Below are 14,844 nucleotides of genomic sequence, written 5' to 3'. Positions count from 1 at the left end.
TGTGAGGCTTATCCGAAATGCTAATGTCATCAATGTCCTCTTGGTCATCTACGGGGCCGTCCTCACAGGCCCCTGTGTAGCCGTTATGGTCGATGAAGCCGGTTTGGAGTCTGCCTTTGGGGCCTTCACTCGTGATACACATTCGGACGCCATTTTAATTGTTGGAACCACATTCTGAAGCCGTTTGTGCGGTTCTCAGGGAGCTGAAGCAGCAGTTAAATTCCGGCTGTTGAAAGATTGAACATGAGAGAAATAAAACCGCGGCAATACTAGCTATAATATACGAACCCGTCAGGTAGTTGGAAGCACTGTATTAGCCAGACATCGTAGGACCTTAGTTAAAGAGGAAGAGCAAACGTAAGCTCTAATGACGAAAAGAGCCTCCATTTTCATTTCCAAAATATTATCATAACCCAGAACCACTACCTAATAGCTACTCGTCTATTAAACACTTATATCATACACCTCAGGTTAACCAAAAGGAAAACAGGGACAAGGAGACAGAAAAACTCCTCCCCAACGCCCAATTGTGTATATGTCGTCCAACGCTTTTATCGACAAGAAAATAAAAAACACAAACGCCAGGTCCCCTCCTCTATTATCCTTACCCTGGTCACCGTATGGACAGACAGGATTCCTTATCTTCCCGGTGACAGCCTTCGGCGACTAATAGGAAAATGGTATAAATACAGCTTGGCGGCGCGTGGTGGGGGTAATTATGTAGTGTGCGCATAGAAATTGGGTGGGCCTTGTGTGAAGTATGATGTCGTTGTGTCGGCTGGTTCAAGCACCGGAAGATAGAGGAATCGTCAACGACAGCCGCTTCACCTCAGCTCCCTCGGCGCTAGATTCAGGTCCGGGAACTAGTGACTGTGTCGAGTTGCGAGCACTCAACGGCACGACTTCTTCGGCCACAGCCGCGCCGCCATCGGCATCAGCCGTTTCTTTGGCAGTGGCCTGCTTTGGTTCTTGAGTGTCCGTTAGGGCCGCTTCCTCAATGACAGTCGCAATATCCAACTGAGGCTGGCCTACCGGCCCCAAAGACGGCGCGGCTTTGTCGACGCGGTCGTGGCTCTGCCGCGGGCTTCTATCTCCGCGAAGACTGGGGGTGGCGCTGCAGCTTGATGGGTGAACCTGACTCGTAGGCAGAACGCCACCGCCGATTCGACTCCAGAACATTTGCTCTCGCAGGCGAACGCTCTCTTCCCACGCAGCCTTCTCGGCGTCTTCGTCGTCCGCCCGCCAATGGCCGTCCTTGACGATGCGGAGAAAGCCAAGGAAGTCACACGTTGACCGGACGCGGAGGAGGCAGTACCTGCAGAGTGGATAGCCGCTCTGTGACGAGTCCGACTCGCTGGTACGAAACCGGTGGGTGCGGAGGTACTCTTCGTCTTTCCTCGATTCCCCGCACAAGGAGCATGGATACAACTCCGGTTTGATGATCCTGCCAAACCTGCCCGTCGCGGTCGAGGGGTTGGGCTCTACAACGAGTGTTCCTTCGGACATGGCCGTGATCACGCCACGCCGAGCTAGCCAGGAAAGTCCCGGAGCCGTGTCAAGCCGAAGCGTTGGCTCAATGTCCTCGGTGAGCACCCTCTTGTAGAACCTAGTCTCCTTCAGATGAGGAAATATGGGCGCGGCGGGCACCGACGAAACACCGCTGATAGACGATGCGGGCGTATTTGGTGTCTGCGGCGAGGTCGCGGGCGGAGACCCAGCCGCAGACAGGGAGGAATTGGACCCGTTTCCGGTTGTAATGTGAGATGACGTCGAGCCTGGGCCAATGCTGAAGGTGGTCAATCCCGGGTTGGAAGACACGGGGGGGAGGCGCTGGGCAGACAGCCTCTTGGAAGTCCGAACGAGGTCCTTGAAATCGCCGTACGCAGCCAGATCGGTACGGAGAACAGGCTGCAGCAAGTGCGTGAAGCTGGTGGGGTAAGAGGGAGAGAGCGGCACGGCTAGGCTATGATGCTGCATGCCATCCGAAGAACCAAGATCCCGCGGATCAAACCTGCTAAATCCTGGCGATGATGGAACGGTAGGGGGAGACTGTTCGTCCTTCTCGATACTCATGGCCTCCATGACTTGCTTGAGCTGGGCGAGCTGCTCTTGCTGGGACTTCAGAAGGCCCTCGGTATCGGCAATCTGGGCCTTGAGCTGGTCATTCTTGCGGTGCAATACCTCTTGCTCGGCCCGGGCTTCCTCCTTGGCTGTGATAACCATATTGTTTGCTTCCTCAAATAACGCCGCCGTGAGGTTCTCAAGCTCTTGCTCGATTTTCTTCTTCTGGTCCTCCATGTCGAGACGTGCTGCCTTCTCTTCGGCAACTCGAGTAAGCAACGTTGTCTTCTCCACCTCGACAGTCTTGCGCCTCACCCACACGTCCCCAGCAAGCATTTCTCTCTGATCCTCGATAACGCGCTCGAGCTGCCGTATCTTGTCGCGCGAGTTCTCTAGTTCGGCCCTGGTAGCGGATAGGTTGTCGTCCAATGTAGTCTGGTGATTGATGGCGTTGATGAGCTTCGTGCTCAGCGTCGCAACCTCTTGGTCGAGGTCTGGGTGGTGCGGAGAGGCCATCGCATGTGCATTGGCAGGGCTCATAGCCCGGCTTCTGGGGTCTGGGATGGTGCTCAAATCATTATCGTCGTCCAAGGACTGGGAAGAGAAGGCCCGCTGGTGGAGCGGGGTTGAGGGGTTTGCGAAGGTGTCGGCCGTCATGGAGGGAGAATCCGAGGGTGACGCCGGCTTGGATTGCGTCTGGGAGGGCTTCGGCGAGGCGGATCTGAGGATGCTGGACAAGGATCGGTTGTGACCGAAAGCCGAGCGCCCGTTAGACGGCATTTGGTGCGAGGACCAACCGGCCACGGTGACAAAGCTTTGCCACAGTCCGTTAGTAACAGCCATATGCGGAAAGCAGATAAGCAGATGCGAGAGGCCCAAAATCGGACCCGAGCGGCCAGGCCGACGCCACGACGACGCAAGTCACGCTGATAGCAGTAGAATGAGGCAACCATCGGGCAGCGGTAAAGATGCCCTGAGGATGGTGGGAACCTTGCGGTCAGATTTCTGCACATACGGGTAATCCAGTCTGTCGGACTGTGGAGGACCGCGCCAGAATCTGGCGGGCCCTGGGAGTCAGATAAAACCTATTCCTAGCTGTCCGAGTTTCGCGTAGTCCGGATTGCTGCGTAAGGGGATGTCGCGGCCGTTGATGAGCAACTGAGCACGGGCAGATGAATGTCTTGTGCTTGGTCGAGAGGTATGCAGCTATAGTTCTGAGCTTGAGTCGCGTCCAGGTTTTTTGTTCGGTTTATTCCGTAGAGCTGGCGTGTTGTGAGTGGGTGCGACTGTTGGACGATGGGCAGGTTATCGGATTGGAAGATATGTCGAAGAACCCTAATGTGGGTGAGGGCGGGGACGGATTAAAGACGGGGACTGGAGAAGAGATGCGCCCCGACCATCGAAGACGGTTGCAGTGCGGGTTCGGGTGTGGGTGGAGGTGATGGCGACCTGCAGCAATCGGCCACCCAAAGCAGAGGTCCAAAGTTTGCAGGCTTGGCGGGCAATGGCCAAAACCCTTGACTGTGATCGGCAGGACGGGACGGGGGAAAGTGCCCCAGAGACAAGGGTCGTGCAGGTTTTATTGGGTCGAGGCCATCAACCGACGAAGCGGGCACGACCAGGCAAGACGGACGGGCATCTGCTCCTGCCCGGTCTGCTCTGCCAAAATAGATACCTAGAACTAGAACTAAATTAATTGATATAGTGCCGCTCTGCACCTTCACTACCCAGTGGACAGTGCAGTGCAACGCAGTGCAGTGGCAGAACAGAATCCTTTTGCTGCTAGTCGGATGGCAAGCGGCGAAGCCGCAAGCCTCCGAAAAGTCAATTGCCGGTTGAGAGGTCAATTGGTGCCCTGGCGTTCGCTGTCATTGACTTGGGCACGGCCCGTCCACGACCGACCCCGGGAGGGCGTCATTGGCGTTCAAGCATTGACCAACAACAAGAACTCATTGACTTTCAGCTCGTGCCCTGCTCTGAGCTGGCAAATCTCAACGTCGCGACTAAGAGGCTTCTTAGGCAGTACGGGCTAGTTGATGCAACCGCCTAGTCAATTTTGGCGTGGCGTTTCTTTCATCTCTTCTTTCTATCATCGGAGAGATGGGCTGTGTAAATTCCTGCGGAACTGTCGGAGACTAGTATCGTCATGATGACCGGGATTTATAAGTTTCTAAGGCCTGTGCCGCTTTTGTTTCGAGCCTCGCCTTCTTGTAGCTTCTGGTGTTTCGCGGCTCAGCTGTTCGGCATTGTATTCCGTAAGCACTCATGTCACGGTGCGCATTGAGGTCTTTTCCTCCGCACTCGGCTGGCGTTCAATTCACCCTCAGCTCACTAGCCCCTTCCCGCTCTTGAACAACAGCTCACCTCTGCGAGCGTCTGGGGACGGACGGCCTGTCCACCTAGAAAAGTGGACGACAGGCGGCGGCCAGCGCACGGGTAGCCATGGCAATTACAGGTGCACAGTGGCGAGGCGAAAAGGCCGCAAATGTGACCAGTCCGCGTGCACGCTTAATTTGGAATGAATTGAAGTGTGGGAGCCGACCAGGATCTTGGTTCTCGGTTCGATTTCGACGGGTAGCATCGCGGGAACGCAACGCAAATCTTTGGAGATCAGGCGCGTCAAGAGACGCCCAGCCCAGCCCAGCCCTGCGCAGCTGCATCCAGTCTTGGGCTTGACCAAACCAGACAAAAGGGATTATCTTGATGCACTCGATGCAGATGAAAAAGCTGCAGCTTCTCAGGAGAAGAAGTTACTAATATTGAGACCCAACGGAGGAAGTATCTGCGCTTTTCCCTCGAAACCAATGCAAGCAACGCATCTTTCTTTCCTACTGCCGTGCGAGTTTGTCTGAGCGACAGCACAGTAGGCAGACAGGATATGATGCAAACCTTCCATTGTATTGTGCGTTTGGTGCACTGATGACATGGGGTGACTTCCATGCGGGCGAGGCGCGCTCGTATTAGTACTGGGTTCTCGAGGCCGTGGTATTCATATTGCGGGGAAGGCCCGCAGAAACGGGCCAGACGGAAGTAACTGTACATATATATCCATTATGGAGGTTGGACTGAACGGATGTCTGCAGGACCATCGTGTTTCAAGAAATGCGATCAATCACACCATGGCAGCACATGGCAGAGCCAACATTGCCCATCAGCACCGTCACAATTCATGCAGCTGTCCATCACAAGCAAAAGACATCCGCCCAACTACCGGCAGCATTGTTATCAGCGCACAGACAGACGATTGCGGTTTGGCAATGCATACATTGGATAGATCCTTCGAGAAAATCCGTTTATAGCATCAGGAGGTGGTAGTCTGATGATCGCCTCATGTCTCACCCCGTCCCGTCTTTCGTTTCCCGTTTCATATGCATGCATCTCATTAGTGACGATTGCTATGACTTCCATTGCTTACAGATCACCCTGGTGTTTAGTTAGATTGATCAATATGTGGTAGTCAAAGTATTCTTCCTATTATCAATCTACCGATTCGAGTCTTGAAACGGGAAGAGTATTCTCAACCTGTGAGGTGTCTGCTTGAGTTTCTCATTGATGCTTAGATATTTGTTCTCCTGGGAGCTCACTGAGCCAAGATGACGAACTCCCAAGCTCACCCATGGAAATTCCAAAGATAGTGGGATACCTAGTTAGGTACGAGATGAGAGAAGCAGAATTAATACGGCATGATAATATGGAGGCGGAAGGTTGGTTGAATGTCCTTCGTCCACTAAGTTCATGTTTATGCCCTCATCTTTCATTCAGTTTTATAGAATACAGGTTTACAGCACTGCTCTAGCTTGTCAAATGGGGCGGCATTGTATTTATTAGGACGAGCGCAGTTGAAATTCAATATTCTAGGGAGAAAACATGTGCCGCGGTTTGGGTTGCCGCTTTTAGACACCCTGAATTTCTGCAAAATCCAGTAATCACAGGGATTAGCACAAGGATTGACACAGAGGTTATTACTATATTATCGTGATCCTGCTGTAATGATCTACTTCAGTCGCAGCACCTTTGTATTATCCCTGCCTAGTCTCCCGAGTCTACACCCTGCTGCAGTATGACCTGGCGCAAAGCTGTCCTGAGCTCCACCTCAAGAGCTGGTTCCAGGTGTACCTTAGTGTAAGGGGCGGTTTCCTCCGATGACATCTGTGGTGGTATGATATCAGGGGCAGTCTCCTCTAACGACTCCTGTCTTCTGTGTCTTCCCCATTCTCTCCAGTCCATGTCGTCCATATCAGTATCGCTATCCCCATATAACTCTGTAAAGCTGTCTTCGCTTTCTTTTGGACTGCCTTGTACGGACCTCTTCTTCCTCAGATGTAGCGGGGTTGCCGTTTTTGATCCTCCACCGCCGTATGCGTTCCGAAGCTCTATCCCAGTACAAGACATTGTCTTGTGCTCTATCTTGCCATCTGCATCTCTAGAGACTCGGATGACGTGACGACGTTGGCCTGCGATGACGAAGAGCTTGGCCCGGAAAAGGATAGCCCAAGCGAAACGGGCAAAGAGGTAAGCGCGAGACTGATCATGGAGGGACTCGACGAGGGTGGTATGATATGTAGCCCATACTTCCGCTGCAGACTCTGAAATGATATGCGTGACGTATTGAAGGGAGGGATGAAGGGAAGAATCGATAGTAACAATCCTTGGAACAATAACAAACCATCGAGCGTTAAACGAGTAGTGTATATCCTTCCTAAGAGGAAGGAGATTGCCTTGGTTATTGATATCGCCCGTCCCATACTGTTGCATTTCATTATCCATATACCAACGTTCTTCCTCTTTTGGCACAAGATGGGCTTCTTCGACGGCATAACCAGCGTTGGTAATACTGCAGTCTCTAGTGGTAACAGAGCCGGCGTAAACAGGAGGCCACCAATCGGGGATGCGGTCGTGGGGGAACTCACAGTCTTGGAAACTAGGGACGATAGGATAAAGCACTAAAAGGTTAGCGAATGCCGCTCAAAGGGAGGAGGGAGTTCTTAACGGAGCCTTCAACGATGAAGTAGTAATCCTTGTCTATTAAGATACCATCAAGTGGTACCTGGGCTTGCTGTTGACCCGCCTTATCGAGAGAGAAATAGCTATTGGCGAAGGCATTCCCAGCGATAATCTGGCATGCTAGCAGGGCTGTTCTATGATGTACGCCGTAGGTAGAAATCGATGTTGTACTATCGACGCGCGGGAGAGTTAGGAGGAGGTTGTGACTGCTATAACCGGGATGGCGAAAGCGGATATGTTCTCGAGAGGTAAATCCGAGAGCCGGCTTAGGGGGCCGGCGCCGGGCCTGGGGCGGTTCCGGGGGTTTGCTGATAGATTACGAGGATGCGAGGTTGATTGGCGTTGTGGATCCATAATCCGGGTGCCACTATTGCATGTGACGAATTTAGAGCAATTAGAAACCGGCAGCCCCGACCACGGCACATGCATTCCAGTATGGCAGCAAGCTGTATTTCGCCACCAGGTTACCGTCATCCACGGCGACTGTTCGTGGTATTCCGGAATGGTTCGTAGTAGTACTACTGTGGGGGGGTAATAGTTGTTCATTGATTGTCTACAGAAGTAACTAAGGTTTCTGGGTGGGCTTACTTTTGGTGGATCGGCACGCAGGTCCCTGTGCGCTCGCGTACCCCTCCCTCCTGCACCAAAAGTACGGTCATGAATGCCGCTGTTCCAACAGCGACCTTACCAGGGTTAAAATAAGGAAGTAGTAGCCAGACACCGAAGCTCAGAATACAAAGTGGACTTGAATCCACAAGAGGCCCGTGTAAAAAAAACAGAGAGAAGTATATAAGCTCGCGGCGCAGCCAAGGGCAGAAAAAGATCCGAGGGCTAATTTCTGTCGGCGAGGTGCATCTTTTCTGAGACGAGCTTGGCAAACACTACACCGACGATAGCTTCTGGCAACACAAGACATGTCTCGGAGGTAGGACCCTTCTGACTTTGTCCATCTCTTGCCGTCGCCCACTTCTCCGGATCTTGATATCCAAGAGGGCCCGCGCACGGCATGTTCTTGCCGAAAATCCGCTAGCTCTCCCCCTAGGTTCTTGTATCCAAAACTAGGTTTGCTGAAGAGCCCAGACCAAATGTCCTACGTGAGAAATGCCGTGACACAGAGCACAAACTTTTGACGTATGGACATACAGATCTTAGGAGTTGTCAAACACCCCAGCCCCAGCTCTCTCGAGCGGCGCTATTCGCTCGATTAAGACCGAAGGGAATGAGACTATCGATCGGCCCCCAAATGGTGTGCGTTGCCGTCACAAACACTGCGGCTGCAGCATCTGCCATCACCTCGGCCTGGCCAAGCCCTAGCCGTGCGGGAAGGAATCTACTGCCCGCACTACCATTCATCGCCACGGGCACTAGCTGAATCTGATGCCCAGAACCATTCATCGCCACGGGCACTAGCTGAATCTGATGCCCAGAAAAATACCAAATAGGAAATCTTGAGCGGTCCGGACAAGAACAAGACGGAAGAAAAAGAAAAGAAAAGCGCTCACGGCAAAACTCACGGGCTCTCTTTTGCGGACGAAAAGAGTGCGGGATAGGTGGATTTGCAGTGCTGAAGATCACTGCAGATCTGCACACAGTGTTGTTCACGTCCACTTCCATGCTGATTTGTTGTCCGCCCAGAGACTGGTAGTGTTGTGTGCTTGGTGGTGTGACATAGCAGAAGAAGCAAAGTGAGAACTCCTACTTGAGATGCCACTCCTGAGCTGTTTTACTAGACCTAGATCTAAATCTAGACCTAGACCCACCACCAAATCTCGCTCTTGTCCCGGATCTTGGAGCTTGCGTTCTGCAAGAAGCACGGCCAAAGCGCCAAAGGGGAAAACCCGACGCGGACCAGCTGGCTGAGGCTGCTGCCGCCGAACGGCTCTCGTACCGTGGTGCGCGATGGCCAGCAGGGGCTAGCTCGAGTGGCGTCAATCTCGAGACAGCTATGGGAATATTGGTGACTAATCACCCCAAGGAGAAAGTAGTTTCTGGACTGGCTCTGGAAGAGCCATCAAGTGTATGTAGGTTTGTAGGAAGATGGAAATACCCCTTTACCAAGAGAGGGTATTCGCTCTCTCGGTTTTCTCCCCTTTTCCATTCCTGGCTGTTAGGCTTGCTACTATCGTATACTTGTTTGCCCCTTATCACGTACGGTATTGGCCGTCCCTGCCACTGCAGACGCCAGCCACCATAAACCAAGCACTACTCGAACCAAGACCGCCGTCTGCAAATTTCAAAATGGAATGTCGGCAGGCTTAGTATTCACCAGAGGCTCGTATATCACAGGAGACATGGCAAGCAGCGAAGTTGTGGCTGATCTGCCAGACATGGAAATGGGGGCGTTCCAAGGGGACGGGGGCATGGACATATCGTAGCTGAACTATGGAATGTACTGACTAAGCAATATGGTATGCCGGACTCACACCTTCCACCGCCACCCAAGAAGACTCGCCCTCTGTTCAACCCTGCCATCAAAAGCGAGAGAGAGAACATGAACTGACTCAACGTCCTCACGGCGACGTACACAAAAGGCCCCCCCTGACATGGTGAGGTTCCTGTCTCAGGAGACGAACCCTCTGCCATTCACCGACGGCTGGCCGACGCCCTAGCTCATGTACAACTACAACACTCAGCCCACCCTCGAGGGCATGTCGGACTACATACTCATGCCGCCGCAGCCGCCACCGCCGCAGCAGGGATACTTACCCGCCGCTCTACGGCGCAGCCGGCCCGGGGCTGGCCATGGCGCCGGCGGCCTGGACGGCCTAGGGCTTGGACGGCATCGACGTTGACTTGGACATGTACATGTGCCCGCCGTGGTCCGGCGAGAGCAGCAACAGCAACAGCAACAGCAACAGCAACAGCAACAGCAACAACAGCAACAGCAACAGCAACAGCAACAAAGCATGCGAGGTGTGCGGGCGGTCGTTTGCGCGGCCGACGGAGCTCGAGCGCCATGTCAACACAGTGCACAACAAGTCGCGCAAGTTGTTGATGTGCCCGCTGTGCGACCCGGACCCCAACCCAGACTCTCAAACCGCCGCCGCCGCCGCCGCTAGCGCCCAGCAGACGTATTCTCCCCGCGATGCGCTGCAGCGCCACTTCAAGCGCGTGCATACGAGCTGGTGTCTCGATTCCCTGGGCAGGGCTTCCCGCCTCGCTGTTCCAGCTCTAGCCCCGGCCCCGGCTCCTGCCCCGATCCCCAGCCCAGCGGCCAGCGCTGCTCCTCAGCCGTGGGGTGAGCCTCGATGAAACAGCGTCGAGGGGGTGGTGTGTGGTTCACCGACTACCTACCTGCCTGGCTCCCTCCCAGCCTACCTGATTAGACACGTAGAATATAGAAGGGGAACCAGGTTTAAGATATAGCGAAGAGAGGGAGCTATTTGTGTTGCCGCCAGGGGAGGGAGGAGAAAGAGGAAGAGGAGAAGGAAGAAAAAGGCAGAATGTCTGTCGTAGATCGTGCTCGAGCTATGACGGGGCCGTGGGATGGCGCAACGTCCGGATGCAGTGGTAGCAATAGTAGGCACGTTCAAAATGACGAGAAACGTTTTATCTTCTACACCCAGCCGCTGATGGCATTTAATTAACAAAAGAAACAAGACCGTCCGTCCCTCGGGTTTACTCCAACCCGCCTTTTCCCTTCCAGTTTCTTGTTCGTGTCCATTACGTTGTGTATGTGTAGATGTTACTTCGCTGGCCGCTGGTGGTACAAGAGTGAGAGTTTAGCAAGAATCTGGTGCGCATGCACCCCTACATGCGCGTATCCGTGTACGCTCCTCAACAAAAAACAAGTTGAGTTAGAGACTTGGTATGGCAACCAGAGTCTAGGAGGCCGCTTGAAAAATCCATGGCATCTTATTCGTTGGAGCTTTCAGAGCCAGTCACAATGTCGTGTGATATTTCCTGGCGGTTGGTGCGATCTAGGCGGCCTCCTTCGCCGTTGCGTCGTTGCCCTCGCTGGCGGGCTTTGCGAGCTTTCCTTCACGCTCTTTCTCGCCCTCGACGCTCTTCTCAGCCGAAGGGATTGGCTCGTCAGGAACAAGTCGCTTAGGCGTCTCTTGGTCAACCCCTACGTGCCGAGATGTCAAGTTAGTACTCGGCATCTGCAAGAAGGATCCAGATGGGTGGTCGACTTCACACTTGCCTTGAACATCCGGGTGAGGGGGGGCAACACTGGCAGCATCTTGCGCCGGGGGGCCACCTTCGGGTACAAGGACCTCGTTGCCGTTGGCATCGACGACACGGGTGCGCGTCTCGTAACGTGTCTTGAACTCGACCTTGCCCTCAAGCGCCTTGACTTGCTCCTCATTGAGGATGTTACCGTTCTGATCTCTATACTCGACACGCTCCTCGCGAGAAACAATCCGCTGGCCAGCGGCAAGGGGGGCTCCAGAGATAGCCGGGTTCCCGTCTTGAGCCGGCGGCGGCACCGGCACGTTCCCGATAGGCACCTGGGCCGGCTGGCCGGCAACAGGGAATTCTACTGGCGGGGGAGGCTGTGAGGAGATGGACTGCTGAGGCGTCTGGGCAGCTGGAACAGCAGGCAGCGAGCTATAGGCATCGTACTATACCCAAGGCATTGTATTAGTGGAAAGTGCACTAGTTTTGATTGGTATGTTTGTAATTCTAGCCCGGCATCCGAAGTATGCGACCACATGAGACCAAATCTCGCTAAACTCTCTCGGGGAGCTTTCTCTCGGGGATCACTTCAGGGGGGATGCTACTCACGCTGTCCAAGAATGTGTTACAGTCAAAGTCCCAAGTGCTGAAGAGCTTGACACGGTTGCACTCGGCCTTCGTCCACGCATTGCCGTACGCAAGAGGCGAAAAGAGGCCAAAGACGACCATAGACAACACCAAAAAGCTAAAGGCGCTAACCCTGTTGACGATAGGGTTCTCCTTGACACCGAAACCGGCGACTCTGGCTGTGGCAAAGTCGAAGACCTGGCACAAAGCGATGATGGCAAAATATAGAGCCGGGAAGTAATGGTGGAGGAATAACTGTCGCTGCATGAGAAAGAAGGGGAAGTAATGGAGGGCCCAGCCGAGCACCGAGGTGCCAATTTCATAGTCGAAACGCTTGAAAATGGGGTTGGCATAGTCGTTGCAGCTGCGCTGCCAACGGAGGACAGCGAGTCCCTTGAAGAGAATGTAGAGGGCGACAGCCGCAGTGGCACTCCACCAGATAATGGGGTTGCCCATCAGATAAATCTGGCGGTGGTCCTTACCCCAGAAGTTGATGCCACGGCGGAGAATAGGCCACGAAGGGGGGCGAGAATCCCAAGCATGCGACTCGACAAGCCCGGCGTTGGTCTTCCACATGACCTTTTGAAGTTCCCAAAACTTTCCAAAGAAGCCGGGATTGGCGTAGTTGACCTTGTCGGCACTGTCGCCAAGCTGGGGGTGCTCGTTTGACTCGATATACCAGAGACTGTTGGGGAGAGTGCCGCCTCGGGCGCAGGTGACCTCCTGTTGCTCCGAAGCCCAGTCAGGAAGCTTGACCTTGTGCGAGAACAGAACACAGCCCGTCATCAGGTGGACGAGGCGAAACTTGGTGTCAATGGTGCGGAGGCGGTCCTGAGAAATGCCCGACCTGGACTTCTTCTTGACAATCTCAACGCGGAAAAAGTCATTGGCGTCCCCGTCGAACCCTTCATAACCATAGGCCGAGACCTCATTTTGCCACTCAGCCTCGGTGATTGGGGGGCGCACATCGTGCGAGTGAAGACGGCGGTGGGTAGGCTGGTGGTACAGGCGAAGAACCGAGCCGTCCTTGATATAAGGGGGTTCAGGGAGGTTGAACCATGCGGTCGTCCCGTTGATGGGCTCACCGTGGATATCGAGCGGCTGCGTCTGATTCTCAAGCAGCCAGATGTTGTTTTCGTCCTTGTGGGGATATAGGGTGATCTGCTGTTGCTTGGATCCCGTGGGATACATGAGGGGATGCGAATGAAGATAACCGCCCTGTGTGTTAACGTGACGGATTGTGACGCGGCTGCCCATCAAGACATCGGCCGGGACATCCTGCATGCCCTTGGAGTTCAAGGTCGACTGGAACTCAGAGCTCATGAATCCATCGCCATCACCGGGGTTGGACAGGCAGAGGAAATGGATTCCGAACATGGCCATGTAGAAGGTGAGGGGGATGACAATCAGGCAGAAGACGCGGGCCATGAAGTGCTTGGAAAAGGCGCGGATGGTGACGTGCTTATAATCACCCAGCATAACCCAGAGCTGAACTAGCGTCAAGAGGCCAACCCACGCAATGGTGAACAGGCCGACCCACTTGATACTGACAGTCGCTCCCAGGCCGAGGCCAGTCATGACGAGCCAGAACCACCAGCTGGGCTGGAAGGCCTTTGTGGGCCCGAGCTCCTGTTGGTTGGTGAAGCAGGTGAAGGCGAGGGCGGTGAAGGCAGTCGTAATCATCAGGGGAGAGTCGAGCAAGATCAGTCTCGCTTGCGTCAGGAGCCCGTTCTCTGCACCAGAGGTTAGCAACACAGCCAGCCGTTACGTGTCTTGTGTGACGCGGTCCAACGAACCAAAGATAATGAGGCCTGCGCCCAAGATGGCCGTCGAAGTGCGGCAGCCGGCAGCCTTGAGGGTCAGGAACATGGTCGGAGCCAAAAAGATACCGCAAAGGGCGGGGAACAGGCGCATGGCGACATAGGGGACGCCGGGCTCGAGATAGTCCTTGCCAATTTCCTTGAAGTCGAAGTCTCCATTGAAGCCGGCAAGCCAGCCGAAGAGGGTGATGAGGAGCTTGGCAAGGGGGGGATGTACGTCCATGAAGAAGCGGCCCTTGATGTACTTGGAGGCAAAGCCGCCGAAGCTATTATAGCCGTGTGGTCAGCTCTAGGTGCATGGTGGAGGACGGACGGAAGAGGGAAAGAAGACAATGGGGAATGGCGGTTCGATATCGACGCGCGGCAGACATACTGGACCTCGTCAAAGACAACGCTGGTGGGCTGGTAGATGCGGTACAGGCGTACAAGGGCAGCCACGATGGTCACCGCCAGCGTAACCTTGTAGTCAGAGACGGGCAGCAGGAAGACATCGTTGTCGTCGACTCCCTCCGAGGTGTAGTCCCTGGGCTTGGAAGCCTTTGTCTTTTGCTTAGAGTGGTGGGTGGGCGGCTGCTTCGCGGCAGCGGCAGCGGCTCGAGCCATGATTCGAAAGTCGGTCGACCGAGGCCGCGTCTACGACAGAGGGCAAAGGAGGTCTTGGTTGGAAACGACGTAGATGGCTGTCGTCGAGCGATGGCCCGGGGACGATTGGGAATCGTGGATACGGGACGAGGCAGCTTCAGCCGAGAACCAGAGAGACGTGGAGCGGACCATAAAACCGGGAATTAACGAGAGTCGAAGGATAAGGTTCATTACAAGGCTGTCATTGGATCGGCGACGCAGCAGCAGAAACGGCGGATCGCGTATGGGGAGCACGGGGGGGAAAGAACAAAAAGAACAAAAGAGGACGACACGTCGAGAATATACGACTTGCTGGTCAGTCCTGGCGTCGAACCTGGGCTGAAGGGAGCTGGAAAGGGGCTGTAGGCTGAAGATGGCGCGGAATGGCAATTCTTTGGCAATGTGCAATGTAGCTTAAGTGGCCTTATCCCCCTGTCTTGGCCCGGCCAGCCGCTGGCTGCTGCCCCTAAAAATGTCCAGCACCTGCGCCAGAGCCTAGCCAAGGGAGCTGCGCTCAAAGAGAGGAACGCGAAGAATTGGGGCTGAGTGGAGCCATCCTATTGGTCCGAGATTCCTAAGTACCCAGGTATAC

General features: G+C 54.4%; 4 protein-coding genes across 4 annotated transcripts; 1 reads left to right on the top strand and 3 right to left on the bottom strand.

The window, feature by feature from the left end:
• Positions 1 to 783: 783 nt before the first annotated feature.
• Positions 784 to 2,841, bottom strand: B0T26DRAFT_675558 (uncharacterized protein; the record flags this gene model as incomplete). Its single annotated transcript, XM_060439845.1, has 1 exon — positions 784 to 2,841. One exon carries the CDS (start codon positions 2,839 to 2,841, stop codon positions 784 to 786), a length of 2,058 nt encoding a protein of 685 aa, XP_060296013.1.
• A 3,173-nt stretch (positions 2,842 to 6,014) lies between these two features.
• B0T26DRAFT_709119 (uncharacterized protein) lies at positions 6,015 to 7,261 on the bottom strand. Its single transcript, XM_060441917.1, is given in 3 exon segments — positions 6,015 to 6,202; positions 6,221 to 7,004; positions 7,051 to 7,261. 2 exon segments carry the CDS (start codon positions 6,814 to 6,816, stop codon positions 6,091 to 6,093), a joined length of 708 nt encoding a protein of 235 aa, XP_060296012.1. The 5' UTR covers positions 6,817 to 7,004; positions 7,051 to 7,261; the 3' UTR covers positions 6,015 to 6,090.
• A 2,609-nt stretch (positions 7,262 to 9,870) lies between these two features.
• Positions 9,871 to 10,617, top strand: B0T26DRAFT_871760 (uncharacterized protein; the record flags this gene model as incomplete). Its single annotated transcript, XM_060447935.1, has 1 exon — positions 9,871 to 10,617. One exon carries the CDS (start codon positions 9,871 to 9,873, stop codon positions 10,315 to 10,317), a length of 447 nt encoding a protein of 148 aa, XP_060296011.1. The 3' UTR covers positions 10,318 to 10,617.
• B0T26DRAFT_709108 (glycosyltransferase family 39 protein) lies at positions 10,618 to 14,726 on the bottom strand. Its single transcript, XM_060441916.1, has 5 exons — positions 14,005 to 14,726; positions 13,608 to 13,897; positions 11,794 to 13,544; positions 11,210 to 11,630; positions 10,618 to 11,134 (listed from the first exon to the last, which is right to left on the bottom strand). Exons 1-5 carry the CDS (start codon positions 14,232 to 14,234, stop codon positions 10,986 to 10,988), a joined length of 2,841 nt encoding a protein of 946 aa, XP_060296010.1. The 5' UTR covers positions 14,235 to 14,726; the 3' UTR covers positions 10,618 to 10,985.
• Between the last annotated feature and the right edge of the window lie 118 nt (positions 14,727 to 14,844).

Source organism: Lasiosphaeria miniovina, assembly GCF_030549165.1.
Source record: "Lasiosphaeria miniovina strain SMH2392-1A chromosome Unknown B0T26scaffold_4, whole genome shotgun sequence".
In the NCBI taxonomy this organism is placed as follows: Eukaryota; Fungi; Ascomycota; class Sordariomycetes; order Sordariales; family Lasiosphaeriaceae; genus Lasiosphaeria; species Lasiosphaeria miniovina.
Note: the sequence above shows the minus strand (reverse complement) of the source record. Positions and strands in the feature narration are given on the sequence as shown.

Bases quoted from the DNA above. Each gene is read 5' to 3' on its own strand.
- B0T26DRAFT_709119 (XM_060441917.1), bottom strand. From the start codon at position 6,816: ATGCAACAGTATGGGACGGGCGATATCAATAACCAAGGCAATCTCCTT.
- B0T26DRAFT_709108 (XM_060441916.1), bottom strand. From the start codon at position 14,234: ATGGCTCGAGCCGCTGCCGCTGCCGCGAAGCAGCCGCCCACCCACCAC. The intron at 13,898-14,004 runs GTATGTCTGCCG...CGGCTATAATAG, and splicing joins GTTGTCTTTGACGAGGTCCA to CTTCGGCGGCTTTGCCTCCA. The intron at 11,135-11,209 runs GCAAGTGTGAAG...CTCGGCACGTAG, and splicing joins CCCTCACCCGGATGTTCAAG to GGGTTGACCAAGAGACGCCT.